We start from the raw sequence: 26,637 nt of genomic DNA on the forward strand, positions 1-26,637 counted from the left end.
GATTTTGATTCTTTTGTTATAGGAAAATAAGCTAAAATGGCGCATTGTGAAGTCATTTGCAATGTCCGTTCACCATAGAATGTGAAATCTGCCTCTCTCATGTAAAAGCAGATAATTTTCTGCGCAGTTTAGACATCTAAAGTTACAAGAGCAATATTCGAGATTATTAGGCAAAAATGATACCATAGCGCGGGAGATTCTAGAAAATCGATACGACTTTTTGGGAGTTTTTAATATATACGCAGTAGGCATTATATACCTATACCATAGGTAATCAGCCAATATGTCATGTTAACTAATGCAACGTTTTTTACTAGGAAAATTGATAACTCTTGCTGAAAAGCATTACAATAAGTGACCTGTTGAACGCACTACCTAGGTAAAGTACCTTTCAATACCCGCTGTTCAGCAACTCTGCGCTAGTGTAGAACGTAAGCAATCATACATTTGGTTATCGCGATGTTAGCTTGGCGCAGAAAACATTGAATAGAATGCAGTGAGATGGACAGATAGAATCAAGGATCAAGATGTGTCATCCTATCTCGTAAATAAGGTCGTCCTTGTAATGTATATCAATCAGGGAGCTTGGTTGGTCAGCTTATTTGCGCTTCTAAACAAGGCTTTGAATATAGAAAGCCTTCGTCTTCTGCATCATTTCTGGTTCTTTGCTACAGAGGGAGTTGTATGAACGCGCAATATTTGCCTGCTTCCCCGTCCCTATATATTTTGCCGCACCATCTCGCCCAATCACCTGTCTACCTCACTCATATCTCTTTGCCTCATCGTCAAGTCTTTCATGCTTTCTGTAAAATCCAACGTCATATTGGCAACACTCTGTAGATGCTGAATGTTCAGTTTCTCCTCCTCGCTCTTTGCCAATGCCCATGCATGTGTGACAATGTTGCGGATCTGCCGCCCGTTTGGTGGTACCTCAGACGATCTAAGCTTGATCAAAGGCGACTTTTCCAGACTTTTCATTAGTTCAGTCATGTCCTCAATCTCCTCCGCGGAGATGCGCATCAACCGACCCTGATATATCTTGAGCATCTGGGTCGGGTTGAGGTCCTGATACCGTATGGCCAATTGTACACGTGACTGGATCGCAACATCAATTGACTTGACTCGGTTTGTAGTCATGATAACGATGCCTAATATGGACTCAGCTTGGTTTAAATTCAGCAAAATCCGGTGAATTACCCTTGAAGTACTCCAGGCAGCGCAGCATCACCGACACAAGAGCATTTTGGTCCATATCCTGACCACCTCGTTGTTCAACAAAAACCTCCACTTCTTCCATCAGCAAAACTGCCTCCCAACGTGCAGCATCTACAAAGACATTGGTCAGATTGTGCTCGACGATGCGATAGTCCACGCCAATCTCGGTCACCGAGATCGTTAGTAGTGGTCGCCCTATTTCTAGAGCGATCGTTTCAGCAGTCAGGGTCTTTCCCACTCCAGGTGGACCGTGGAGTAAAATAACCAGTCCATGCCCTTTTCCTTCAATTATATCGAAAATTACTTGGTCGGTACCAGAGTCGTCTGAATTTACGTTCCGAAAGCTCGAGGCTCTATGGTGTTGCACGAAAGCCATCAGATGTCGCTTTGCCTCTGTGTTCAACTCCAATTCATTCCAGAAGGGTCCCATCTTGTTTTATTACGTGATGGGGTTAACCTGCACAAGCTTCTCAACTGAGAACTGGTCCCATACTTTCTCTTTGAGTACTGTGGTGTAGCATCACATGACTAAGCGTATGGTATATATTACGATTATCTTTCGTACGTAGATAGGCACCTTCTCCAATCAATCCTTTATAACGATCAACCTTCAGCTTATTTCTATCTACTCGATTGCGGGTCGCCCCTCTGATCTTTTGAGCTCGATCACGTATCGTGCCACAGTACATATCCGAGAAGACGTGGTGGCAAAAATTGTAATCGCTCCTCTTGTTTGGAGAACTCCAAGCCGATGTCTTTGAGCGACTGGTGTGTCTTCGATTCCGGTAACCAGGTTCTGACGATGGATTCTCTGCAAAAGGCACACACACACACAACCAGGCTCGTTAAGAGCATTTATCTTACCGAGCGGAGGAGTCTCGCTCTGCTTTGTTGTGTTACGAGCGGACGTTAGGAAGGAGAAATTGTCAACAACAACCCGACTCTTCTTACAAGGCATCTCAGATTGCAAGACTTTTGCCTTTACACTGTCTTCATACGGTGATCGTAATACGTGCCCAGTGCCATGACTCTTGTATGCCAAGCGTTGGAGAGCAGTCGGAGTGACAAGGGCCATACCCTCATACTCGCACTGAAGCATACTTGGTTCCTGCGTACATCATTTCACGTACGTCTTTCCACGGTTCCTTGATGACTCTTGAAGCTTGCCATACGCATCACCTGTTCCATAGTACTTCGCTGGATATACTGTCAGGTTGTCGATGCGTTTCTCGCCTGAAATTTTCCTGATGGGGAATTGGTAGGTGAACACGGAGAAGTCAATGCCATCTCAGTCGAATGCTACAAAATATCCAGATGATCTTACCATCTGGAGACTCTGCGTAGTCTTTGACCTGGAACATCTGTAGCTCGTTCAGGAAAGATCGTGCGACCACTCTCGTGCCGTGGCCAAATAGTGTCCATACGAACTCGTACATAATTGTCTCACACACACGCATGATGTCCCTTGATCGAAGATAAGATTTGAGAACTGAAGATTTCTTGATGAGATCAAGAACCGTCTCGAGATCGGATTTCGCCAACTTATCTGACTCGGTGTCACCCTCAGCATCTTTTGTAGCATCTTCATAATCCTTCCAGTGACACACAAAGTTGTGAAAAGGTGATAGCACAATTGCTGGCTGATCAAACTCTGTTGATATGTCTTTCCACACATGCAAAATCTTCTTCAGAAGTACTAGTAGATTCTGTGAGTGGACTTCGATTTCCTTATATGAAAGCTTTTTGTTGTTGTCGATGTCCATCTGTTGACGAAAGATTACAGCATGGAGACGACGATTTTCACTACCTTCTACCACATATGCTCTATCCTCCCATTTGTCTTCTTCATCATTCCACTTTGAAGGAGTCAGTACTTTGACTCAGTAATTTCGCACCTATACCTTACACTATTCACGACAGTCTTGGCTCGAGCTTCCTCAGTTGCAGCTGGTTCTTCAGGCTTTTCTATCTTTGGTTTTTGATCTCTTTGGTCTACTGTAGCTCACATTTCATCAGCTCAGATGCACATGAAATATCTTGGCGTAATGCAGATGGGATACATCCATGCGCATTTCACTAACCTTTTTCAGTCTTCGTAGCCTATTTTTACTCATCAGCTTCTACAATATGATATTTCAGGTACTCCAATCCTTTTACTGCCACTGAATAGTTCGGTACTCTTCTCTTGAGTGTCATCCGCTTTAGCTCCCGCTGTTGTACTGGATACCTTAGTCAAACTAATTTGTTGCGTATCAGAGAATTTCTCGATCGCTCCGTTTGTGCTGACACCGTTTGGAAGAGGTTCTTTGCTTGTGTCACCAGGTCCAAGTGATTTTCCTTGGTCTTTCTCCGCAATGTGGGACTTTCGAATATCAGTATCAGCATTGACATCATCAATCTCACCTAGCGCCTGCGATGCATGGGTTCTTAGATCAGTATCCGAAGATTGGACTGTGTGCTGGCCTGCACCTCGGTCGTTCATCTCAAATGATTGTTTGAATGGTGGTAACTGCTGATTTTGTAGTGTATGCGGCCAAAGGGGGCTGTAAAGAAATTCCGTTTTGTTGGAATTGTGAGTACAAAGCAGAAAGTGTGTTCAGTTGCTGCTGCTGTTTTTGTTTTTGTTGTTGTTGCATGGCGACATAGTTTGGCAAGATACCTGCTTGGGCACTCGATTCTTGTTGGAAGGGCCATTGTGCCTGTGGGAGAAGTGTTTGATGTGGATAATGTTGAGGCTGCTGGGGAGCGAGCAAAGGTAGTGGATGCAGTGCTGGATTATATTGTTGCTGATTCTGGCACGGCCCAGACTGCATCTAAATTTGGGAGGCGATATGTTGCAACAGAATCATCTGCGCAATCGTCAACAAGTCCGGGGGATATGTAGCAGGTTATTGATATTACAACTCACCATTTTGACTCCATTGCTCTCCTGGGTGGTATCCTGAGACTACATTTTTATGTTTCTTTTATGTAAATTGATTGATTATCTGATACAAAATAAGGCTTTGGTCACTGAGCGATAGAACTTTCCTAATTAAGTTCAACCCCTTTGTGAATTGTCTGAGTGACTATGCTTGAGCAACGTTTATGTTTGGCTTACATTGAAACGACACTGTATAAGGACAAGATAATAAAACGAGAGTGTAACCGCTAAAATCCAGCCATCCTGGCCCCGGCAAAAGATGAGATTGATCCGTAGACTATCATTGCCGGAAGTGACCCATGCGGTAGTGCAGAGTACGTTTTTGAGTTGTCTCACCTCCGCGGAAGCGATGTATTATCTTTATTTAATTAGTGTACAGCTTCCTCTGAGCTGTATTTACGCGCGGTACACTGTAATGGTGTGTCAGTGACCCTTGTCGAGGAGGATGTGGTGGCGCCCATTCAGGGTGTGGCCAAGGTCAAGTGCACTATGAGAGGAGGGGCCAGTCGCACCTTCATTCGTAGCATCTGGCAAGCCTACCTGTCTCGTGCACCAACTCAAGGCTCAATGCATTTGTTTTACCGTTTATGTATGTCTCCAGACTGACTGAGTACAACTGCGCCACAGCCACAACAATATGGCCCCCATCGCAGATGAGCCAGTCAAATCCCGATTCACTGTAGCAGAGCCGCATCAAGCATATTAATCTTTGTCATCGACCATGAATGACTTATGCGATAAGAATAGCACAAGCAACAAAGCTCTAAATATCATCAAGTCCACCGATCAGTCCAGGAAGCAACGCAGATATGATTAATTCTACAAATGAATGGTTCCATCGAACCAATAGCTAGGCAACGTGAGAGTAACAACAATCCCACATATTTCTTTAATACCGTTTTTAGAATCTTCGAGCCTATACGACGATTGAATGGAGACGGACATGGTGGACACTGGCCAAATTGGGCCTAGATGAATGCAACAACACACCCATTGCAACTTTCATAAGCAATTCAGCCGAGGTCTACAAGTTCTCGGAAGAAGAGGCTCATCAATCTATTACAGAGCTTACACAGAGAGACAAAAGTGCAACTGCACAAGATAAAGCACAAAGTCAAGCTTATTTTGCTGCAACTGCATATAAGAATTGGAAGACCGATCGTGAGATGGAGAAGGCTCGAAAGCTAGGAGTGGGAATCCAGAGCTTTCTATGCACCGTTGGCGACTTCTTGAATAGCTACTCTGGTATTGCCGAGATTGTGAAATCTGCAGATGAACAATTTGGTGGTCTGGCATATGGGACAGTGGCCTTAGTGGTCGCAGTCGCAGTCCTGAAGCAGCAGCGAGAAGAATCGATTGAGCGGGTTCTTGAGGAACTATCACATGCATTCCCTCGACTCAACACACTTCAGGAGCTCGATCCTGGACCACAGCTGAAACAACCTATCGTCTCCGTCTTCGAATTGTCGATTATCTTCTACCGGGAAACTATTACATATTTTACAGAGCCAAGGAGACTCCTGAAAGCTATGTCTCCAAGCGAGATCAAAATGGAAACCGTCTGCAAGCTTCGCATGACGCTGCTTGAGGTGTGTAAAGAATGCGAAATTTTTATGTTACAAAAACTCGAGAATGTAGCATCGGAGTTGCGCCGCATCAAGCTTGAGCTTCAGGAGATGACCATCCGCCTTGAGGCGGTCAGTGATACTACCGGAAGTATCGAAATTAGGGGCCTTGACACCAATGTCCGAGTCCAGGAGAATCAATGGCGCTTAAGACAAGATGCAGAATCCAGAGCGAAGAGCAAAGCCCTATCCGAGCTCAAAGGCCAGATGCAGCTCAAAAATGTAGAAGAGCAACCTATCCTGGATGTTGCGAGTAGCGTGAAGCAAGTCTTGACAGCAGGGCTTTCACAACGCAGACGCAAAACCCGTGGTCCGCTACAACAGATTTCAAAAGCTATGCTGATGCAAGATGGAAATTTTCTCTCCTGGTCTGAGGAAAAAACCCTACAATGCTCCTTCTTACTGGAGAGAACCATGGGAATCGCATATCAGTAGAATCCAACTGGCTGTCGGGCGCTTCTGTCTGGGCAGTCGAGAACATGTGTCAGACAAACAACGTCCTTGCAGTCTTCTGCCAACCGAGCTACACCATAACGGAACGGACTCACCGAAGCTTTGCTAGCATTGTAAAAGGCTTGGTATATCAGTTAGCGGAGCATCATCCTGCCGGCCTGCGATTGCAACACGACCTAGTTCGGGAAGCATTATCCTCAACCAAATGGGATCATGAAGAACCGGCGACAGCATTTGTGCATATGCTAGAACTCCTATCAGCTCTGATGGAGCAATTGCCGGCGGAGAAGCTTATATTGATGGTCATCGACCGTCTCGACCAATGTCGTTAGACCAACGAATCCAGAAGGGACTATACTGAATTAGAGGACGCCGTAATATTACTCCTTCACATGATGCGTAATCAATCCGTACGGCATCCCAAGCTTAAAATCCTCCTCGTGATGGACAACACGCCTGCCAAGCATATCTCCAAAGCATTAGCTTGGGCTATCAATGAAAAGCTACTCAGCTGCAAGATAGACTGGGATCAAAAGGTCGAAAAAAGCTGAGAGAACACATTAACAACCAATTTTTCCATTTTCGCAACATTGCAATTTTGCAGTATCATATTTGAGGTATAGTCACAAATGTATTCCCAATTAACCAAGTTCTCTATCGTTTTACGCAATGCAGAATTTGCGGCCAACAACGCAGTCAATGAGACCACCCAGACTACGCCATTCTTTACTAATCATAGCTTTCACTCACGATTTAGCTTTGAGCCGATTGCGGCTGGCTCACAGGCTGCTACTAGGAACACCAGAGACTTAGTTCAAAAGATAAACGCCATCTATAGACACCAGCATACTAAGATCTGTTTGGCCTAAGCCCACCACGAGAAGTACGCCAGCCGAAGAAGACACCCAGCTCGTTAATTTTCTTGAGAACGACATGGTATGGCCAGAAACTCAGAATATCAACACTGCTCGCCCCCCCCCCCCCCCAAAAAAAAAGAAGCTAGAATAGAAGCTCCTAGGGCCCTACCGTATCTTGAAGGGCATCAACCCATCACGTCTACCGCTTGGATCTGTCTGCCTCGATACGAGTACACTCCGTATTTCATGTCAGCCTACTACGGCTGGCCGCCACTAACCCCCTACCTCCTGTAGACGTCGACGGAGTCGAGGAATCGGAGGTCGAGGATCTCCTACACTCCCAATGGAACCGCCGTGGCCAAGTCAGACGACCTCGACTAAAGTATCTGGTTAAGTAGGTTGGCTATGGGGAGCCTAATGATATCTCTGCCAACTATCTAGAAAACTCACACGAGATGTTTAAGAACTAGCACGGTCGCTGCCCGGCTAAACCTAAGTAAGTAAACACATCGACGGAGTTCGCCTAAAGAAGCGGTACTATCACGGCGGTAGCTAGGACAGCCACCAGATTACTGAGCGCAGAGATCAGTTGCTGGCCTAAGCACACGGATTCTGTGAAGCTGCCCCAACAACGCTGGTGTAGCTCTCTGAGCTACGTCCTATCTACTACTCTACACTATCTGTCGTGAAGGCCAGTTTCATCAGTCTGTAGCAATAGAATCTGTACTCGTGCCTGTCCTGTCCGCCTGTGCGCCTGTACCGTGACAAACTATGTGCTATTATTAAGGTGATAGGCCCGTGCGAAGCATAAGCAACTCCATTGAGGTTCTGCTACGGCAGCCGTTGGGCCTGGGCGCACTAATCGACCGATATTGTTGAGGGGATATCCCGACTGGGAACAGGTTGTCGCTTCAAAAGCACTAAGTCACCGAAAACGGCCCGAGCCGTTGGAAATTCAAACTTCAAAGGAGTAGTTAATAATAGTTAATCAATTCTATACTAAGATAGAATAACTAAGTATTGATCTATGTAAGAGAAGAACTTATAAGAGTTAACGATAATAAGTGTAATAACGAAATCCAACCTATTCTTATACCCATTGCCTTAAGGTCCTGCTATCCCCTCTATACTATCTTAGCGGGAGGTTTGGGATGGCACATCACGTGACTCCAAGCACCGCAATAGCCATTACCTTCTGATGTGGACGTGGTTGGCCCTCAACCTCGTCGTCTCTTGTTAAGGAGAGAATTCTTCTTGTTACTTGTAACATTAAAGTAGCTATATAACGTACCTTGCGGGTTAGTGGCCTACACAGGTTCATGGTCCACTTAGGGTGGTATTTGGGCCAGGGGCACCCACCGTGGGTCAGGGTTTGGGTCGGGGCTGGGCTGGTCCTACTAAGAGCTAGGTTAGGGTAGGGCTACTTAGGGGTTGGCCTGAAGCGTAGGGTTTGCGCTTACCTATTCTATCCGCTGAGGATATATTCGTGTTGCTTGATGAACGTAACATAGAGGTGTCTGCGTTTCTAGAAGATAGGCGGTAGAGCATATGGCGATGAGTCTCATTAACGCATAAGCTAGTAGTACCATGGTTCGTAAAGGGCGCAAGGGCGACCTACCTTGCTTTGATCTACCTGCGAATTTTTCGATAAAAATGTTTTAGCTACGGGCTACGCAGTAGATCTTTCTTAGTAGCCCGGAAGAGATCATAGTTATTGTCTTGTTGAACGCTATGTCATTCGATCTATAGCTTTTTATGACAAATGCGACATCTGCGTTTAGTCTCATGTTAACTACGGATCTACACATGTTTTTGACTATTTCTCTAGATATTATTTCTATTCACATAAACTAAATGTAGACAAGCCTTCTTCAAAAATTTGAATTCACAGTTCAACTTTTCTTCCTGAAATCCTCACCAATCTTCCTAAATAGTTTCGCAAAACCCCCTCGGGTCTCCCAGATTGGCAACAGACAACTAATAGCACTACTGGCAAATACCCAAATAAAGCTTATCACCACCCATGCAGTGAAGAAGCCCTTAGAAAAGATGTAATGCGAGAAGAACATGGGCATGGGGAGAAGGAAGTCTAAGATGAAGGTCAACAGGAATGCGGAGATGCAGGCGAGCTTGAAAGCGCGACGGAGTGTGGAGGGATCGTCTTCGTCCTCCAGTGGGGGAGCCAAATGATGTGGAAGCTCTGCTGCTGCGGCTGCATCGGGTTGTGTGGTGGCATCGGCTGCAATCTTCTTTTCGCCAGCATCGGAGAGTTCAGGTGTGGAAGCATCTCTAGGCGTTGTAGCGTTGTCTACGCCATCGGTAACGACGGCGTTGATGGCACGAGTAATCTCCCAGTCGAAATTGTCCGGTTTGATCAAAGTGATTGTGGTTGTTACAATGAGTCCGGTCATGATGGCTGCCAAATTGCCTGCGAGAGTTGGATATGACATGCCAGTAGTCTCTACAGTGATTTCGCCGTAATAGTTCTTTGCGGTCGCTAGCCATGCAGTGAGACCTGCGGCAAGACCAAATAGACAGCCAGATATAGCGGCAACTTTGCTTTGTTTCCGCCATGTTATGGCGAAAGCGGTCGGGAACACAGCGCCGCCGATTAGCAAACCCATAACGCTTCAACATGTTAGTAAACATTGATATATTAGCCATGGGATAGGGGAAAACTTACAGGAAAAGCCATCCAAGATCGATCGATGCCGCATTCCAGATGCAGGCGAACACAGACATGATCAATCCGAAAACGCAAATCATAACGTGCGAAACGAAGACCAACTGTTTTGGTGAAGCTTTGGACGAAACGTATTCCTTGTAAACGTCGAATGTCAGCAACGAAGAGACGGCGATGAGTTCTGCAGACGCGCATGATGTGACTGCCATGAATAGAACCACCAGCAGTGCAACAGCACCTCCCTGTCCCATCAATGTCTCCGCAGCGAAGGCCGCTGCTAGACCGGACGAGATTTGGCCAGAGGTAGGTACCTCTGGGTAAGTGGGAAAACGTGGGTTATCGGTGAGCGCCACAGCCGCAAGACCAAGCGTTGTCGAAAAGCCAAATGGGATAGCGAACCAGGCAATTCCTCCCAGGAGATACGCCCGTACGGCAGTAGAGGGTTTGGAAGCGATCGCACGCTGCCAGTAGGCCTGATCGAGGAAAACGGTCCCGGATCCAGAGCATAGTTGGATGACACCGAATATTAAACCAAAGTTCGACTTCAAAGTGACGTATGAGCCGTCCTGGTTCCCACTGACAGGCCGTTGAGTCCCAGCTTTTTTGAGCAGCTCGTACATCTCGCTGGGTGAGCCGATCAAAGGACTGATAGCGTATGCATTGAACATGAAATAGAGGATGATGATCATAAGGATCAAGGTGTGGCTGTAGTCGCAGATAAAAGTCGCTCGCAGACCACCGAGGATAACGTAGGCGCAGACACCTGTCTCTATTAACACATCTCTGAAATAGACTTCTCAAATGTTACTCACCAATTGGGATCAAGAACACAGCAGCATACACTGGCATGCCTGTCAAGCTAGTAACGACCGCACTTCCGCCCAACAAGAGCTGGCTGCCCACCAAAATGTTCGTCACAAACGCGAAGACCATAAACACTAGATGTGCAACCGTCCCGTATCTCGCTTTCACAATTTCAAGGTATGTATGACATCTCGGCGCATTCTGCTTGACCTTGCAAGCCAGGATCGAGAACATGAGAATCTGAACTGTAGCCCCAGCAGCGTACCAGAACGACCCTGCGACACCATATTGGTATGCTACGGTAGAAGATTGGAGCAGAGTGGCAGCCCAGGTCCATGCCGAAACGATACCAGAAGCGATGAGACCGGGTTTGACTGAGCGCGACGCAGTGTTGAACTCTTCGGATGATTGTGTTGAGTAACGTGTGTATCTGTTTTGGAGATAGGAGATGCCCATCATGAGAAAGGCAAAGAAGAAGCCGATGCCAACGACGACGCCTAGAAAGTTCAGCTGTGATCATTGTGTGAGATATTAGGGAACGTACCATAGCCGGCTCCTACTGGGAGAGGTATCTTAGTCGTATCTGCCATCATGAAGGCTCCAACAAGTAGAATGTAGAGGCTGGAAAACTCCGCAAGTTCTCTGTTCCCAGGAAAGCGATTGTATTAACACATTCCCTACAGCCATACTGACTCCAAATACCGGCCAGGGTCTGTAGAGATACTGCCGTTATACTCGAGGAGCACTTCGCTGCCTACGGCGTCTCCGCGGCGATAGTACAATATTATGCTCAACCTCGATTGGTGTGATAGGCAAAACGGGTTGCAAAACAGTCATTGCAGCGACGATCCAACAGTACGATATGGGCACCTCATGCGATAAGCCAGAATCGAGAAATCTCGGCATGTACGAGACCATGACGGATGGTCTGTCCAATTAGATCACCTAGCTGTGCGGCGTACTTGGGCTGCGTGAAACGATTCCAACGCGACGACGTCTCCGATAAATGTTCTTCAAGCTGAGAAAAGAAACATGCTAGCAGCAGGCCTGCGGCTGAGATGCTTGTTGCTAAGGTCGTGATGTCATGTTTGAGGTAGAGATGCAGCTGCCGCAAGCGGCACGTCGAGCAGTTGATAAACCCCCTGCTCGGTTAGCAATCTACCCCGCGAACGACAAATCGCTGAGGTGAAATTTGGAGCTACCTGACAGCTCCAATTGGAGTCAGATAAGTAGATTTGGAGAGCGTGAACCTAATATCTCCAGGCGATGTCAATGAACAGTGGTGTAAACCCCGTTGCTTCGGTACAGGTGATCCCAGCCCAGCCACGTAACCCAAACCTGGAGCGAACGGATCGAAACCAAGTGTGGACCGGAGAGGATATTCAGCCATGAAGACAGCCGAACTAACAAATCCTGAATCAAGGTCTTCTCTGATCTCCTCGAGGAATTTAACATACTAATATCCTGAGCAACAACTTTCTCGGATCTGGTAATGAGCTGCTGCCAGCAGCTCACCACGAAAACACCCCCAACAGAATATCCGAACAATTTGATAAATTAAGCCCGACTGATCCGCGCCGGCCTTTCTACCATCTTCCCACATGTCGGCTGTCAAATTTAGGCTTTCTAACCCAGACACATATTTCTCAACAGTATCCAGCCTTTCGCCGTCATTGGTTAGTCCCATAATGAATAGCTTCAGCTCCTCATTTCTCGTCCATATCTTGAGCGCACCATTCCTGCGGCTACTGTAGCGCTTTAAGGAAGCTTCAATGCCCTCAAGCTCACTGACAGCTCGCTGGAACGCTGCCGCTGTTACAAGCCAGATGCCTTTGTCTCCAGAACAGAACCGAGATTGCATGGCCTCTTGACTTCCTCGGATGGATTCCCGAAAATCGTCACTTAGTTGTATAGTATATTCGTTCTAGCCAGGACAAGAACACCCAACTTGAGACGATGCACATTGAATCCGACTACCCGTTCTTACCATGCGGACTTCTGCTGCCTGATTTTTTCTGGGTCATGGTCACACCTGATATCTCCCACACCCTGAACCAGCCACGCAGTCCTCTGACCTACACTCTTCTTGCTCGTAAGGGTGGATCCCTTGATCTTCGCATCCCTCTCAATCCTCGGTTCATGTGCCGGATTTTTCGCGAGGTTCTCCGCTTCGAATCCCACCATTCGTCCTCAACGGGGAAGATTATCTTTATTGGAAGCAATAGCTTGGTGGTGCAATATTGCGATGCTAACTAGACCACTAGAATATTTCGTGAGATCCGAGACGAGTGCTTGCGCTCAGACCAGTGAAATCAAGATGAACAGGAAAAATGCATGTGGGTGGAAAGCTATCAGTCTGTAGGTCAGGCTGAGACATGTGTCAAGAAATCGGCTTTGAGTCATGATGTGCTACCTTGACTTCTTGTTCGTATGGTTGAGGGAAAACAGCTTCGGTTATTAGGCTCAAATTCGAGAGAGCCGGTATAGTTGAGTTTCCGTACGTGGATATTGAAGGACGTTATGTAAGCCAGGCTGAACATATGTAGGTTGCCAAGACAACAAGGCGTTTATCTAGGGCTGACCTAATTGTAAAGTAACGATGGTTAGAAAGTACGGGCGCGCTGACTACAATTGGTGTCCTGAGTCGATAGTTTTTCTTCTTTACTGCAGTTGTTGTAAGATGGCATAGCTATGCGGATAACCACGCATAAGCGTGAGAGGCCGCCTTTTGACTCAAGTGGTTATTCGCCGGAAGTAATCCCATAGCCATTCAAGTACATCAACTTGATAGGACCCTTCAACGCCGCACAATGCCGCTGAAAAACAGATGGTATACCGCCTCGCCCATTCTCTTAGCTCTTCGCCCCCGCAGTCCGGATCTGGAACATAGCTCCGGCCAGCGCTCTCTGCCGTAACTGTTGCTTGTATGCCTAAGCTTGCAAGACATCCTCTTATCAGATCAGCTGGGAAGTACAGGAATGGCTGAACCCTGGCCTGGCTATTCGCGTCCCGTCCTAGCGCTACATCGTCTGTTTGTGCTACTAGTGCTGCTTGCATGGTGGCGTCGTATTTCTTCGTGTCACATGACATGCGGCCGAGGGGTTTGAAGGTATTGTCCGTGAGGACGTAGATGCCACGGTGATTGGTCTTGAGGTTATCAATCTGCTTTCCAAAGAGGAGCATCCAGAGATCTTTGCAAATAAACTTGATGCAGTCGAGAGGTGCTGTTGATCGAGGTGCCTCTCGGGAGAATCTGTGTCAAATGTTAGCAGTGATCTTGAGGGCACAAGTATGACTTGAGGGACGGATGTACCGTTCAACCCCACCCAATCCGACCCTGTACCCTAAGTTCTCTAGTCGATGAAAAACAGCTTCTCTTGCTTCTTCCTCGTCCACTGTTGCAGCACCTCCTCCCCCACAGGCCCGCCATCTGTTCCTCTTGCTGTGCCTGCTGCCGTGCTTGACGTGTCGTTGCTTGTGCCCGACAATCATTTTGGCTTTGTGGCCGACGATCCATGAACCCACTCCTCTTCTCGTGCGGTGGGATCGGCTGTTATGCGATATGCCATAGGTACAAGCTCTATAAGTAAGAGATCGGGACACGATGTGTTTACTAGTGAGAACGTGGGGTCGACATAGGATGTGGAGGGCTCGTTCAGTGCGGAGGGATTGGCTTGCGCCATGTTGAAGAGTGGTTTGCGTGTTTATGCGCTCAGACGAATAACAGGGTAGCTCGGTCCACGGGTGATGGTGGGAGTGGGTTCAGTGCGCGAAGAAGGAAGATGCGCGCGCTTTGATGTAGAGCGGGCTACAATGGCAGCTCGGATATATGCGGTTTTTCGGTTTTCGCTGATATCTAGGTGTTTGTTCGTAGGTCAACAGGTTGTGATTATAGCTTGGATGAAGTGTGGGGTCTATTACGATTTACTATATTAATAAGGTGAACTTCCTTACAGCCTATACACGAATCTAGCCAACAGTCGTTACGCAGCACAATATCCAGGCAGGCTTTTAGACGATGGACCTTATTCTTCCTTATCTATATCGTGTTTTATCGTCGCTCATAGTAGTTAGAATACTATCTCTACTACATACGATTATATATAATAATAGTATAGCACAGGCAGCAGCGCAGATACGCTATCTCTAAGAGCGACCACGCCGGCAGCTAGAGATTCTAATAAACGTTACAATACGCCAGCTCGTAAAGAGTGCTTAGCTTACAATACGATTAGCAATAATACTCGCGGAAAAGAACTGTTAAGAGTGGATCTTGAGTGGAAGTAATATGAGACTTCTAGTATCAAGATTCTAAAGTTAGCTATCGCGGATAAAGCAACAGAGTAATATAAATAGTATATCTACAAGTAACTCTTATATCATACTTATACTCGTAACTTGAGTTAAATATACTAAGCTATAAGAGATTGATCTCTATTACTATATACTTGTTAGTAAAACTATCACAATCTAACACCCTCACTCTGCTAATAAGTTATGTTTAAGGCTAGACGTTCTCCAGAATAGATTCCTAACCCTATCTTTAATAGTGTGGATATGAGAGGAAGTAGAGAGACCCTTATATAGTATTCAACTCCTTTAATTCTAGTAGAGGCAAGCTAAATAGCATCTTCAACGCAACGCGATCAAATCCCTAGAGGAAGGCTGCTACCTACCTCCTATGTGCCAAACCTGCTGTAATATCGCGACAATTAAGTTTGGAGCACTGATTTTCCTGTTCTCCTTTAGATATCCAAAAAAGAAAGAGAACAAAAAGAAAGAATATCGCCTGAGTCGACGCAGGATGCGTATACCTCGTGGCGACGGAACTTTCGTTGCGTAACCAAAAAAGAAAAGCTCTCCAGCGGGGAATTAAACCCCGGTCTCCCGCGATCTATCAATTACTTAACAAGCAGAAATACTAACTACTATGTAACTGTGCTGTTTGCCAGCATGTCCACTAAATTTTCTGTATTGGGTGACACATATCTGTTGATTTTCTGTTTTTGGTTACTGCAACGTAAACCCCTTTTAGAATTACAACTTGCCAAGCTATACTAAATTCCTATTTTGGTGACCAGTTCTAGCATACGGCAATATGGAGGAAGATACTCCATGCAGAAACTAACGCTGTTTTGAAAGCCCCAATGGATACACGGCCACATAACAGAGACCCTCTCACCTTCCTTCGTCTTCCTCTCCCCCCTTCCTTCTCTCTCTTCTATTCTTTCGTTTTTGCGTCTGTTGTACCACCTCCTACAGATAACACACCTTCACCAAGTTAAAATAAAGTTTCTTGTTACTACATTCTCTTGATAAAGCTAGTTTTCATCTTCAGCATGGTGCGCGGAAGAACTAGAGACACCAATATAGCTGACCTCCTAATATAGCACCGGTTATTACGCCACTCCTAACAGCGCTCATAGCTCCCGTACCAACGGCACCAGCAGTTCGACCATAGAGCGTGGCCACTCTAATTGCCTGTCCGCCGACCGTGCCAATACCAGTAGCAGTGAACAAACTTGAAGCGGCTGTCACGACGCCAGTCGCAGCGCCGTTTACAAGTGCTGCATTTATACCTGCAGCGGGCACTGCTGCAGAAGGTCCACCAGCGACAACTCTAGCAATCGCGGCGCCCTAAGCGTAGGCGACGCTAAAGGCAGCCTTCGCAGCTATAAGAGGCCCAAATACGATTCCTGCAGTGCTGGAAGCCGCAATGACTGTCATCTTCATAGTATATGGCGAAGGAGGAGTCGTCGGGCAAGATCGATCCTGCAAATGTGCTATTGGCGGCGAGAGCCCAGCTGAAGCAATGAAACGATTTATACATGAGGTCGACAAGCAGAACAAGTGCGCTCGAGACTTGCCCCCTAGTAACCCGCACGACAATAAGAAGCGTATTGAGGACTGACTGACGGAGACCTACCGCCCACCAAGCACACATGAGCACCTACATTGGAGGATTGATGGTGCTGTAATAGTGATGTCATAATTCACAGACAGCGCTGACGGCTAATCTTACGTTGAACTAACAAAGACTCCCCAATAAGCATAACAACATCAAGATCTGCATAGCAGGAGTTTACTTGTACATGTCGATTAATAAGGTCTTACAACATCTATAATAGTTTCGCTCTCATTCTTGTGCGTATTAAAGTGGCGACTCTAACATCAGCATTATAACTATGTTATTTGACCTCGCTATTCCCAGTTCCTAGTTGAGTAATATACATCGACCTTCGTGGTCCGACGTAGCCACAGCCCACGCCTAGCGAGGGCTCAGATCATAGTCACTTTTGATGCTGTTACACGCCATGGGCTCCTTTGGGCTGATCTCTCCCCGCGCGATTTTCTGTTCTGACTGCTCCTCTTCCTCGCGATACTTTCTCATGTTATCATCGCGCTCTTTCTTGGAGCCCATTGGTGGAATAATGCCTGGTGGAGGCCTCAACCACTGTCTAGAAATTTTCGTATCGGGTTAGTCAATATTTAAAGATGGAGTGTACACATTAGGTCACTGACTCCTGCGGGATCGTTCTTCCATCGGCTCCACGGAACTGGTCTTCCGTCGCTTGGCTCCAACGTCGTGTGTCAAGATAAGCCTTGATCATCGCTGGTGACATGGGTTTCGCGTCGTATATTTCGTATTCAGTTGGTAGATTGGGCGGTGTGGGTAAATAGTGGAGAATCCTGTAGACTCCATCGGTGCAAACCATAGAGATGCACTTCCTATCTGCTGGTGTCTGCATTGATCTGACCAGGATATTAAATTGCTCTTTTCCAGTCTCGACATGGGCAGGCCGCAGAGTCACGCTCTTGCTGTCTTTATTCTGAGCCGATCGTCTTAGCTCAAGCTGGTCTGAACCTTGATCTCCATGTTCAGATCCTTCTTGGGTAGGTGGCAGCTGTGCCGTTGGCGATGACATGTTTGTCTTGTCCTTAGTGCTGGAAGGATTCGAGTGCTTATCACTTCTCCAAACGCATGTCGATGAAAGACTCTGGTAAAATCTAAATAAGAGTAGTCTATAATGGATACGTATAGTAGTAACAGGAGCTTAGGTTGGCCGTGGGTGAGGCATGTTAGTAGTGTCCATCATATTATAAGCGACACATTTCTTGCTGACGGATCGGCTCCTTCATGACGTAGCGTGGCGAAAACTAGCAAATCAGCTGCGCGAATACACATAAACCAATTAAGGTAACACAAGCAACACGAGTTGCAATAATAACTAAAGACGATGGAGCTATTCATAGTAGAACGTTTCGTTCGCAATGCCTGCTGTTGGAAGGGCTCTGTACGATTGTAGGGGTGATAACGACTAAACGTGTTGTTTCTTTAATGTTGCTATGTTCTATCTCGCTACTCAACGTGCTGCTGTGTTACGAAACAAACCACTAATAGTTTAACACATCAAACGGGAAGGCATTGTTACACCCATTGTGGATTGCTACACCCGCGGTCATGAGACAGGAAAAACAGTAACAAATATGTGTATACCCACACCCGTGGCAATTTACGTGCAGCAGTGAGGGGAGAGGAGAGTGTGATGCAGGAATAGAGCTATGCAGCTGTGCCTCAAGCACACAGGAATCCTATATCTCTACGCCGGCCTCGCTGATACGGTGCCTCATACCTGCAGTAATTTACGTACACCGGTAAGAGGAGTGTACTGCAAAGTATAGGTACCGCTTTAGTGTCGTCAGCGGGACTGGGGAAGGAAGTAGCTCTTAGTCGAGATATATAAAGCACCCACTCGCTGTGACTTATCGCACATCTCACCTGTATAACTCAATATATCATTTAACATTCTACCAGACTTCATGTTCAAGCTCCTACCTTCAATACGAAGCTCACGTTTATCCTGTCCGCTAGCACGACCTTTCTGCTGGCAGCAGCTGCCACAGACGAGCCGGTAGGCGCTCAAACGAGATGGATGCATCCGATGGAATACTAATGGTACATTTCAAGTCGCTCGCTGAAGCATTCAAGATCCTCAAGCCAAGCGATGGTGTAACGCATCCTGGAGAAGACGGAGTGCTGCGCAGTTTGAACGCCGCCCGTGACACCGTCATCGACTACGTTCAACTCAGTGAGCATCAGATTGCCGAGTTCCTCGCAAAATACGACAAGAAGCGTGCTTTCGTGCCAGGCATGTAAGCAAGACCATCTACCTACCTATTTTACACAGTTCCTGAACACTAATGTCGCCTTTAGTGACGGCCGCGCAGTAACGTCCGATGCTCAGCTGTGGGCTGTTCTCAACGCGATGGTCGCACGCACACCAAATGCGAAAACGTCCAAGAACATCAGGGTACCCGGAGCTTTGATTGAGGGCCGGGCAGATTGTGTCGAGGGTGCTGTCTGCAATGAGAATGATGACTGCTATCAGTACAACTGTGTATCATGCATTCAATCTGTACCGTCGCCGTGCAACTTTGGTTCGTGCCCACCCACTGCGCTGAACGGAGAGTGCTATATCAATATGTGATCGCCTACAAGAGGTCTTCCATGGTCTGTCACCTGAATCAGCATAGAGATGACATGGCGAAGGGGCTAGCTACTACATTACTATGATCATGCCTGATGACCCATAATACAAACACATTCCTTCAGATCTACCTCGAACTGTATTTCTTTTTAGGTCACTCATAGTGCTACTATTGACAACTTGAATAATGATTGTACTACTGGAACTGACTGGGGCACGAACATGTATTCGAGCAACATTGCCGTTTCTTCAAAGTATTCATCGGAGGCCCGCCGCTACATGAGCAGAGTTGTTAACGATCAAGTTTGGGTCAAGTACCTGCTTGAATTTGATTGAGTTTCTCATATTCAAGCAATCAAGTTTCCTTGCTGAAAATGGCATGCTCAACCAAGTAATTTTAGTCAATTGTTGACCAAAAACTTGAGCTTGCTTGACTCGCTTAACATTTTGTGGTAACAGGGGGTGGTCAGAGGCGTTAGTGATACCTTCTTAGCGTTGTGACATCGGCCACTCCCTAACGCTGTAAATAAATAGGTAGTACTATAGCAACTAGAGCTAGAAATAGAACCTGAAGTGAACCGAGCCTGTGCAAAAAAGCCTACACCATCGAGTCCATGATATGGCTGAAGGACCAGACTCGTCGACAAGAAAGCCGATTGCAACGATCTAGCTATATCCAGTAATAAACTAGCTTGATATAATCCAGTTCTTACTTAATTGAGTTTCATTGTCGCAATTGGCTTGCTTGTTGCTTGTTATTACGCTCCCTTCTCCATTAGTGAACACGCGCTGTTCCTCTAACTCTCCTCTTTCTTTAGTAGAGAGTGATTTCTCAAAATGTAAAAAATCTACTTAATAAGCCTAAATAGATACATTTGTACTGTCGTAGCTATAAGAAAATTTGCGTCTTCGCAGTAACAATTGTACACTAATCTATACAGTACAAATCTTAAGTATTACTTTTTAAAATTCCTTTATTATAACTACGCTGTGATAATACTGTTCCGTAAGCTATGTTGTCAAGATAAGTTCGCTGAATCGATTCTTATTGTTAGTTTCTCTCTATATCTATTATTACGAGCTGTAACAGCGTTGCACAGTACGCCTTAGTATAAGGTAGTAGGTAATGTTGGCCGACCGACCACGTACTTTACGCGTATTTGCTGCGTACTGTAGCGCGTAAACACTTACTTACTCTTATACTTTAGCTTACATGCCTGGGTCTGTTAACTATTACCTCTTCTTCTAGTTTAGTAAGTTTCCTTAAGTTAGGCTAGCAATCACGTTAGGTAGGCCTGCTAGCTATTATAAGTAATAGCAGGAAGGATCCTCTCTCTGGGTATGACGATGAATGGTTGGGAGACCACTAGGGATCTTAACGGGTAGGATGATTATCGTAGGGCGAAATTACGTGACTTAGTATCCCGCTAAGGCATAGCCTCTAGGAGGCTACTATAAATAGAGAGGCTAACGTCCTCCTAAACCTCCCGCTAAGATAAAAAGCTAAAGAAGATAGAACTAGACGTAATAAGGATAAAAGAATAGATAGATTTTATTATTTACTCTTATTATAGTTAACTTAAATTATACTTTCTTACTAGTTACTTTACTTAACAAGATTATTGTTATAGTTCAGGCTTATAGGCAGGAAGGACAGGTACGTGTACAGGGTCTATTGCTACAGCTAATTAATAGGCTGTTGCTATAGGTAGTAAGAGTAGAAGATAGGACGTAGCTTAAAGAGCTCTCTAGACTACGGCGCTATAGTTTTATAGAATCTAGGTGCTTAGGCCCGCACCTAGAATCTACCGGCAGCTAATTAGGAGGATGCGCGGCAGCTACCTCGCTAGCACTGTGGCCCTAACGGCCACCCGGGGGATTCCAGCCTCGCTAGGCACCTGGAAGCTGCCAGTCCGCTGCTATGTCAGATAGCGCCGTGATAATTATTACTTATTAGTCTATTTAATATAGATTAGTAGTTATTAAATCTTTATTATCTTCTATATAAGTATACTACTCTACTATATTACTAAATAAACTCTTATAGCGCTCTTTATACTATCTTACTTACTCTAATCTAGATTAAGCTTAGAGAAGTATCAGCACCCAACCCCGTGTAACACTAGCGCGTTGGCGGTAGAAAGTAACGCGAGAGATATTAAACGTAGCTACAGTGCGCTTTTTAGTTTGAACTTAATCTTTTTTAAGAACTAATACTATAAACCTTGAAAGAGGTAGTTATATTAGAATAACTAGATTTAGTAGAGTGATTATATATTATAATAAGAGAGGTGCGTAAAGTTAGTGAGATAGCTCACTCGTTTGTAGAACTCGTTAATTAAAAAAAATGAGAAAACAAAATCCCTCGCCTTAGCCTAGGGCGCATGTACCTCGTGGCGAAAACCTTCGATGCGCCACCCAAAAAGATAATGAGCTCTCTAGCAGGGAATTGAACCCTAGTCTCCCGCGATCTGTCAATTGCTTGACAAGCGGAAATACTGACCACTATGTAACTGTGCTGGTTGCCATCTTGTCCGTTAAAATTTCTGTTTCAAGTGACCATTATCCGTTATAGTACAAAGTAGTGTAGTAAGTGGTCAAAGCTTGCAACTGTTCACTAATTGCAACACTCCACCAAATTTGGGTGCCACCAAAATCAAGGCTACAGAGCCTCACGAAAAAACCAAGATCGGGTGATTTTTCTAAGCAGAGTAGTACTATAATACTGCGTTATATTGCTATTCACTCAAATTTCTTAGTTAGTTTTATATTGCGGCCGCGCATGGTGGGCTGGGCGGGCGGCGGTGTAGTTTCACCACTACTTTGGCGGCGCGCAATACCACCATGTTTTGATATTCTTGACTTATTAGAAGCAGAGACATTTTGCGTAGCTGTATTTCACCGATCGCTAGATTTTTTCATATTTAAAGTAACTAGCGCATTGTTGTTCTTTTTTGGCGCGCGGGACAGCTAGTTCAGCAGCCCTTGCTTCACTCACCTGCCGCGCTATTTTGGCCAATTTACGCACTTCTCTAGCCTCTTTCACCAGCTTCTTTTTATATGCGACAGAAGCAGCTCAGACATCTCTCATATCGTATTTTCAGCGTTTGTTTTTCAACGTTTTTCAGCCTCCTCTTCTTGTTGTTTTACTGGATGATGATGCCGACCGACCCTCCACATGATCATCTGCTTACACCCGATACTGCCCGTATCAGATAAGATGTTGACCACAGCACAAACGTGCTTATTCTCGCAAAGGACTTTGGGGGCGCGCCAGTATTGATGGAGCTGTGGCGGACACTTGATTTAAAAGTGCTGCTGGTATACTACTTCGGTGCCAGCTTTGTCACATTCTACAGGCTCATAGGCCCCTTCAAGAGTGAAGCTGCGCCTGGGATAACAAAAACAGAATTGGGGAGGACGACCATGCGTAGAGGGATCCTCGGCAACCTGCTCTTTGGTATGAATGATCTAATGAGTTGGAAGTGCGCAACTTTGCTGATCCTGCCTAGGTGATACTTCTATGATATTCTATGGTCTGATCAATAGCGCTGCATTGCTCCTCGAGCTCCTGCATCTTCTGCCGCGGGAAAAAAACAGCTGTGTAGATTTTCTCCACGTTAGCCACAAAAGTACTAAGCAAATTGCACTAGCACATCTCAACTCACACACGATCTGTGCCGCGTCGACAAGGTATCCGGAGACCAGTCTTGGTTATCAAGAACCAGGGTAGCGCTTTCAAGGCGCGTTAAGTCATGAAACTGAAAAGGAATGCGATCCGGCTGATCACAGCCACGAGTCGTTGATATGCGTGTGGGCGGTTTCTCACTTTAACATCCTAATCAGGAAGCCCCGTTTCATTCATGACCAGTATATCAGGTGGTGAGCGAGTCCGGATTCTACCACTACCAGTGGAAGGAAAGAACGGTCTTCCTTTCGAGTGCACTGCGTGTGGAAAGCTAGTGCAGGCAACGAACAATCGTGAATGGAGGTAAGATAGGACTTGACGGGTTACTAGTATAGCACCTACTACGAATCGAAAGCACCTCGATACCGATTTAAAACCTGACAGTTGCTTCTATTATGAATGCCGGTTCAATACGAATCCATTCCCAAGCCGTCAGGTATGGATAAATCATCTAGAACTAGAACACAATTTTGGACCCACTTGGGAAGCATTTAAATGTCCTTTTTGTCAGGATACGTCAGGAAATAGGAAAAGCACTGTCCTGAACCATTTTTCCTGACACATGGAAGATATTGCCCTTCTGGCACTACCGACTGGGGTAGATCCGGATGCTGAGTCAGACGCAAGCGAACAACAGACAATGATACGACAGAAGCCAGACCAAATTCAGGTAAATCGCCAGAAGCTTTGTGCACTGACTTGGTAAATGAAATGGATATGAGTCACGTTGAATCATACTCTATGTTATGGCAGCCTTGGCCCTTACCCGTCTGGGTATAGCGCCTTGGCGCCAGTCTGATGTATTATAGTCCACTCGCCTAGCTAGCTAGCTTGTACACTACAATACTGTACGCTTATTTGTTCTGATCACTTGTCCTTTTTGGCTTTTGGCATTGCGCCATAGCAGACACGCTGATATGAGTAGGCAACGATGCGGCTGCATTTGGCCCTCATCTGAGGGCAGTGCAAGGGCCGCCACAGTTACCCGCTCGGCAGCGCCACACTAGTTAGTAGCTGCCCCACGGCAACTCTGCTTTCGTGGTGGCCACCTTAGCGCCAGGATCCAGCATCTGACAGAGCACTGACTCTACTATGCATGCGACATTCCCCTGAAATACGAAAAAGGCTCTTGGGGTGGGGGGTAATGGATTTACTTGGTGTTGTTCAATTGGCTCAGATGGGGCCAAGGACTACGTCTACATGCTGGTGTACGTTATGTCAAGGTGTCTTAGCAATCGTCTTAGGCACATCCACCTTTCGGGATACATTTTCGAGTTTATGCAGCTTGCGCAGAAGTATTAGGTTCACTAGAAGATCAGCAGGGGACAGCCAGCGCGCGCGGCCAACCCGTGTGCGTGGTTAACCCCTTGGGATACGTTATCACATTTTACTCTCTGATGTCTATGTTGCTCCAATGTAGACTTTTGGGGAGTGGGGTAGCCTTGACGAAAAGGCTCTGATTGGGTGTATATAGAATCCTGGTGTTCCGATCCACTCCCGGATTCTGCAGCTTCCGTTGCCACCTGTCTGACGGTAGCTAAGCGCGCTCTAGAGAAGCAGTAGAGCTGGCGCTTATGTTCTATTCCCAATGGATTCCACGAGCATCTAAAGACATGATTTGCTATAGTCCGCGCGTATATGAAACAACAATAGCTTGGCCACACTAGCTTGCTACTATATACACAGGTTTCGCAACCTCGGCTAGCGAAGGATTCTCAGCAAGTCACCAGGTCCAAGGCTGAGGCACACTTTCATCCTCGCACGCTTAGTTCAACCCACACTTTAGTACAGGTAGTCTTCAATCCCCGCTGAACGTTCTTACATTTCATGATGGCTTTCCATCTCCTTCTAGTCATATCACAGATTACTAGTGCAGCCGGCTACTGTTACAGCCGTAACGGCACTACTCTCCTCAATGCGGCCTTTCAACCATGCAACAACACGACAAAATATTCCGCATGCTGCATGACGAACCATAGCGGCGCTGGAGACATTGGCATTGCAGATGATGTGTGTATGGAAAATGGTCTTTGTCAAAACTATGCGGTGTATAATGGGAATAATGAGGGTGAGCAAGTTTGGTCAAGACAAGGTTGTACAGACCCGCTGTGGAACAGTCCCTACTGTCTTGGAGACGTGTGCAACAAGCCAGAGGTATACTGCCAAATACTTCACGTTAGGATATCGCTAAGAAGATAATATAGTACGCCGACAAGTGGGGTAATGTGGGCGTCCATAACTGTGGAGGAGAAAATTGGTGCTGTGGGGAGAAAACTTGTTGTAATGATGAGAGCAACATCTTCGAACTCGCAGCAACTGTGGGCCCTATATCGACTATTATCTCAGCAACGCCCTCAGTAACGCCCTTTCTATCAGCAACGCCCAGTTCCTCAGCCATAACATTGTCAACCTTGACTCCTACCCCGTCTTCTGTCCTCGAGGGGAACGTCTCATCAGGTGGTCTTAGTGCAGTCGCAAAAGCTGGTATCGGGGTGGGTATAGCAGTTTTTGTGATCCTAGCAGCAGGAATATCATGGATGATATCTAGGTCGAGAAATTCCAGTGGAGGAGACGGCAGTTCTTCAGACGAAAGTACGCTGGACACAGATCTGGCGAAGGGGGAAATGCATCAGTCACGTGTCCATGCACATGAATTGTGGTCGAATCATGGATATGGGGAACTGGGTCAACGTGAAAATGCGGAACTAATGGCAAACAACGCTCCTCAGGAGTTAGAGGGTATAAGTCGCAATGTGCGCACTGAGCCCCATTTATTTTAATCCCAAGCAAAATGTGTAGAAAAGAAACGTTTTATCTCTCAAATCGACAAAAGCTACTCCAGGCTGATTAGAATGGATTTGACTTAAAATCGATTTATGCATACCTTCTTAGACGTCTAGTAAAAGCTCGGTCACATAACCTAGTCAGTCTTTCCACTATTCACCACATTTGAGCTCGAAACAGAAGACTGACTTGCAAAACCTATAGGTATAAGAAGAGCGCTTAATACTAGAGATAGGAAGCGTGGATCAATCTCACATTTCTCCATATACTGCTTGCTGCTACGGGTTTCTTACACGCTGCCATCCCTTTATGCACTGACATCCCGTATGGCCAGCCTTTGGCGGGATGGCACATGACGTGACTCTAAGCCCCGCAATAGTCATTACCTTCTGACGTGGACGTGGTTGGCCCTAGGCTGGTAAATAGGTCTCCACCTCGGGATCGTTTTTTCTAATTGTGTCTACCAGTTCTTACCCAATTAGGAAGTTTAGTAGCTTATTTTATAGCCCTAGATTAGAAATTTATTCTTGCCTAATAGAGTAATGGGCTCGCTCTAATAGGTAAGAAGTTGTTTAGCAACCCGTTGTGCCAAGAGTCGGGTCTCTACATTTTACTCCGATCTTAAATAACGTCTTACCTATTAGAGCTAGCCTATTACTCTATTAGGCAAGAATAAATTTCTAATCTAGGGTTACAAAATAAGCTACTAAACTTCCTAATTGGGTAAGAACTGGTAGACACAATTAAAAAAAACGATCCCGAGGTGGAGACCTATTTACCAGCCTACAAACTATAGACTGTATATAAATAGGGCTAATCTTATAGTGTATTAGCGCTGATCGAAAACGCACAATTTATATCTCCTTTTAGCAGCGGGTGACAAAGCGCAGACCGCTGCCCTGATTCGGCCTTTCGAGGAGATTTGTAGCGAGCGCCCATAGAGAAGTCTCACCTCTCATACGGGCCTGATATCCCACTAATTTATCTCGTTCAGAAGTTGGTCACCTAAGACATGCAATGAGATCTTTTCTGACTCGAACGGGCTGAACTCAGCATACAAGACTTTTCAAGTATTAATCAGCTTCTACAAGATGATACCTTCTTGCTTCCGCAGGT

General features: G+C 46.0%; 9 protein-coding genes across 9 annotated transcripts; 3 read left to right on the forward strand and 6 right to left on the reverse strand.

The window, feature by feature from the left end:
* Positions 1-747: 747 nt before the first annotated feature.
* Positions 748-3,697, reverse strand: COCVIDRAFT_31239 (hypothetical protein; the record flags this gene model as incomplete). The annotated part of the gene is made up of 6 exons (XM_014695685.1): positions 748-1,148; positions 1,198-1,568; positions 2,346-2,448; positions 2,540-3,071; positions 3,122-3,210; positions 3,373-3,697. 6 exons carry the CDS (start codon positions 3,695-3,697, stop codon positions 748-750), a joined length of 1,821 nt encoding a protein of 606 aa, XP_014551171.1.
* Positions 3,698-5,304: 1,607 nt separating this feature from the next.
* COCVIDRAFT_31240 (hypothetical protein) lies at positions 5,305-6,198 on the forward strand (the record flags this gene model as incomplete). Its single annotated transcript, XM_014695686.1, has 1 exon — positions 5,305-6,198. The coding sequence occupies one exon, from the start codon at positions 5,305-5,307 to the stop codon at positions 6,196-6,198; it is 894 nt and encodes a 297-aa protein (XP_014551172.1).
* A 2,767-nt stretch (positions 6,199-8,965) lies between these two features.
* On the reverse strand, positions 8,966-11,150 carry COCVIDRAFT_31241 (hypothetical protein; the record flags this gene model as incomplete). Its single annotated transcript, XM_014695687.1, has 4 exons — positions 8,966-9,701; positions 9,757-10,519; positions 10,569-11,057; positions 11,105-11,150. 4 exons carry the CDS (start codon positions 11,148-11,150, stop codon positions 8,966-8,968), a joined length of 2,034 nt encoding a protein of 677 aa, XP_014551173.1.
* Positions 11,151-12,016: 866 nt separating this feature from the next.
* COCVIDRAFT_113570 (hypothetical protein) lies at positions 12,017-12,421 on the reverse strand (the record flags this gene model as incomplete). Its single annotated transcript, XM_014695688.1, has 1 exon — positions 12,017-12,421. The coding sequence occupies one exon, from the start codon at positions 12,419-12,421 to the stop codon at positions 12,017-12,019; it is 405 nt and encodes a 134-aa protein (XP_014551174.1).
* Positions 12,422-13,293: 872 nt separating this feature from the next.
* COCVIDRAFT_20527 (hypothetical protein) lies at positions 13,294-14,052 on the reverse strand (the record flags this gene model as incomplete). The annotated part of the gene is made up of 2 exons (XM_014695678.1): positions 13,294-13,813; positions 13,874-14,052. 2 exons carry the CDS (start codon positions 14,050-14,052, stop codon positions 13,294-13,296), a joined length of 699 nt encoding a protein of 232 aa, XP_014551164.1.
* A 1,729-nt stretch (positions 14,053-15,781) lies between these two features.
* Positions 15,782-16,293, reverse strand: COCVIDRAFT_42483 (hypothetical protein; the record flags this gene model as incomplete). The annotated part of the gene is made up of 3 exons (XM_014695689.1): positions 15,782-15,831; positions 15,939-16,197; positions 16,252-16,293. The coding sequence occupies 3 exons, from the start codon at positions 16,291-16,293 to the stop codon at positions 15,782-15,784; spliced, it is 351 nt and encodes a 116-aa protein (XP_014551175.1).
* Positions 16,294-16,828: 535 nt separating this feature from the next.
* Positions 16,829-17,486, reverse strand: COCVIDRAFT_20528 (hypothetical protein; the record flags this gene model as incomplete). The annotated part of the gene is made up of 2 exons (XM_014695679.1): positions 16,829-17,018; positions 17,083-17,486. 2 exons carry the CDS (start codon positions 17,484-17,486, stop codon positions 16,829-16,831), a joined length of 594 nt encoding a protein of 197 aa, XP_014551165.1.
* Positions 17,487-17,832: 346 nt separating this feature from the next.
* On the forward strand, positions 17,833-19,049 carry COCVIDRAFT_31244 (hypothetical protein; the record flags this gene model as incomplete). Its single annotated transcript, XM_014695690.1, has 4 exons — positions 17,833-17,855; positions 18,377-18,473; positions 18,530-18,714; positions 18,776-19,049. 4 exons carry the CDS (start codon positions 17,833-17,835, stop codon positions 19,047-19,049), a joined length of 579 nt encoding a protein of 192 aa, XP_014551176.1.
* Positions 19,050-24,564: 5,515 nt separating this feature from the next.
* Positions 24,565-25,517, forward strand: COCVIDRAFT_42485 (hypothetical protein; the record flags this gene model as incomplete). Its single annotated transcript, XM_014695691.1, has 2 exons — positions 24,565-24,891; positions 24,942-25,517. The coding sequence occupies 2 exons, from the start codon at positions 24,565-24,567 to the stop codon at positions 25,515-25,517; spliced, it is 903 nt and encodes a 300-aa protein (XP_014551177.1).
* Between the last annotated feature and the right edge of the window lie 1,120 nt (positions 25,518-26,637).

This window comes from Bipolaris victoriae, assembly GCF_000527765.1.
Source record: "Bipolaris victoriae FI3 unplaced genomic scaffold scaffold_150, whole genome shotgun sequence".
NCBI classification, from domain to species: Eukaryota; Fungi; Ascomycota; class Dothideomycetes; order Pleosporales; family Pleosporaceae; genus Bipolaris; species Bipolaris victoriae.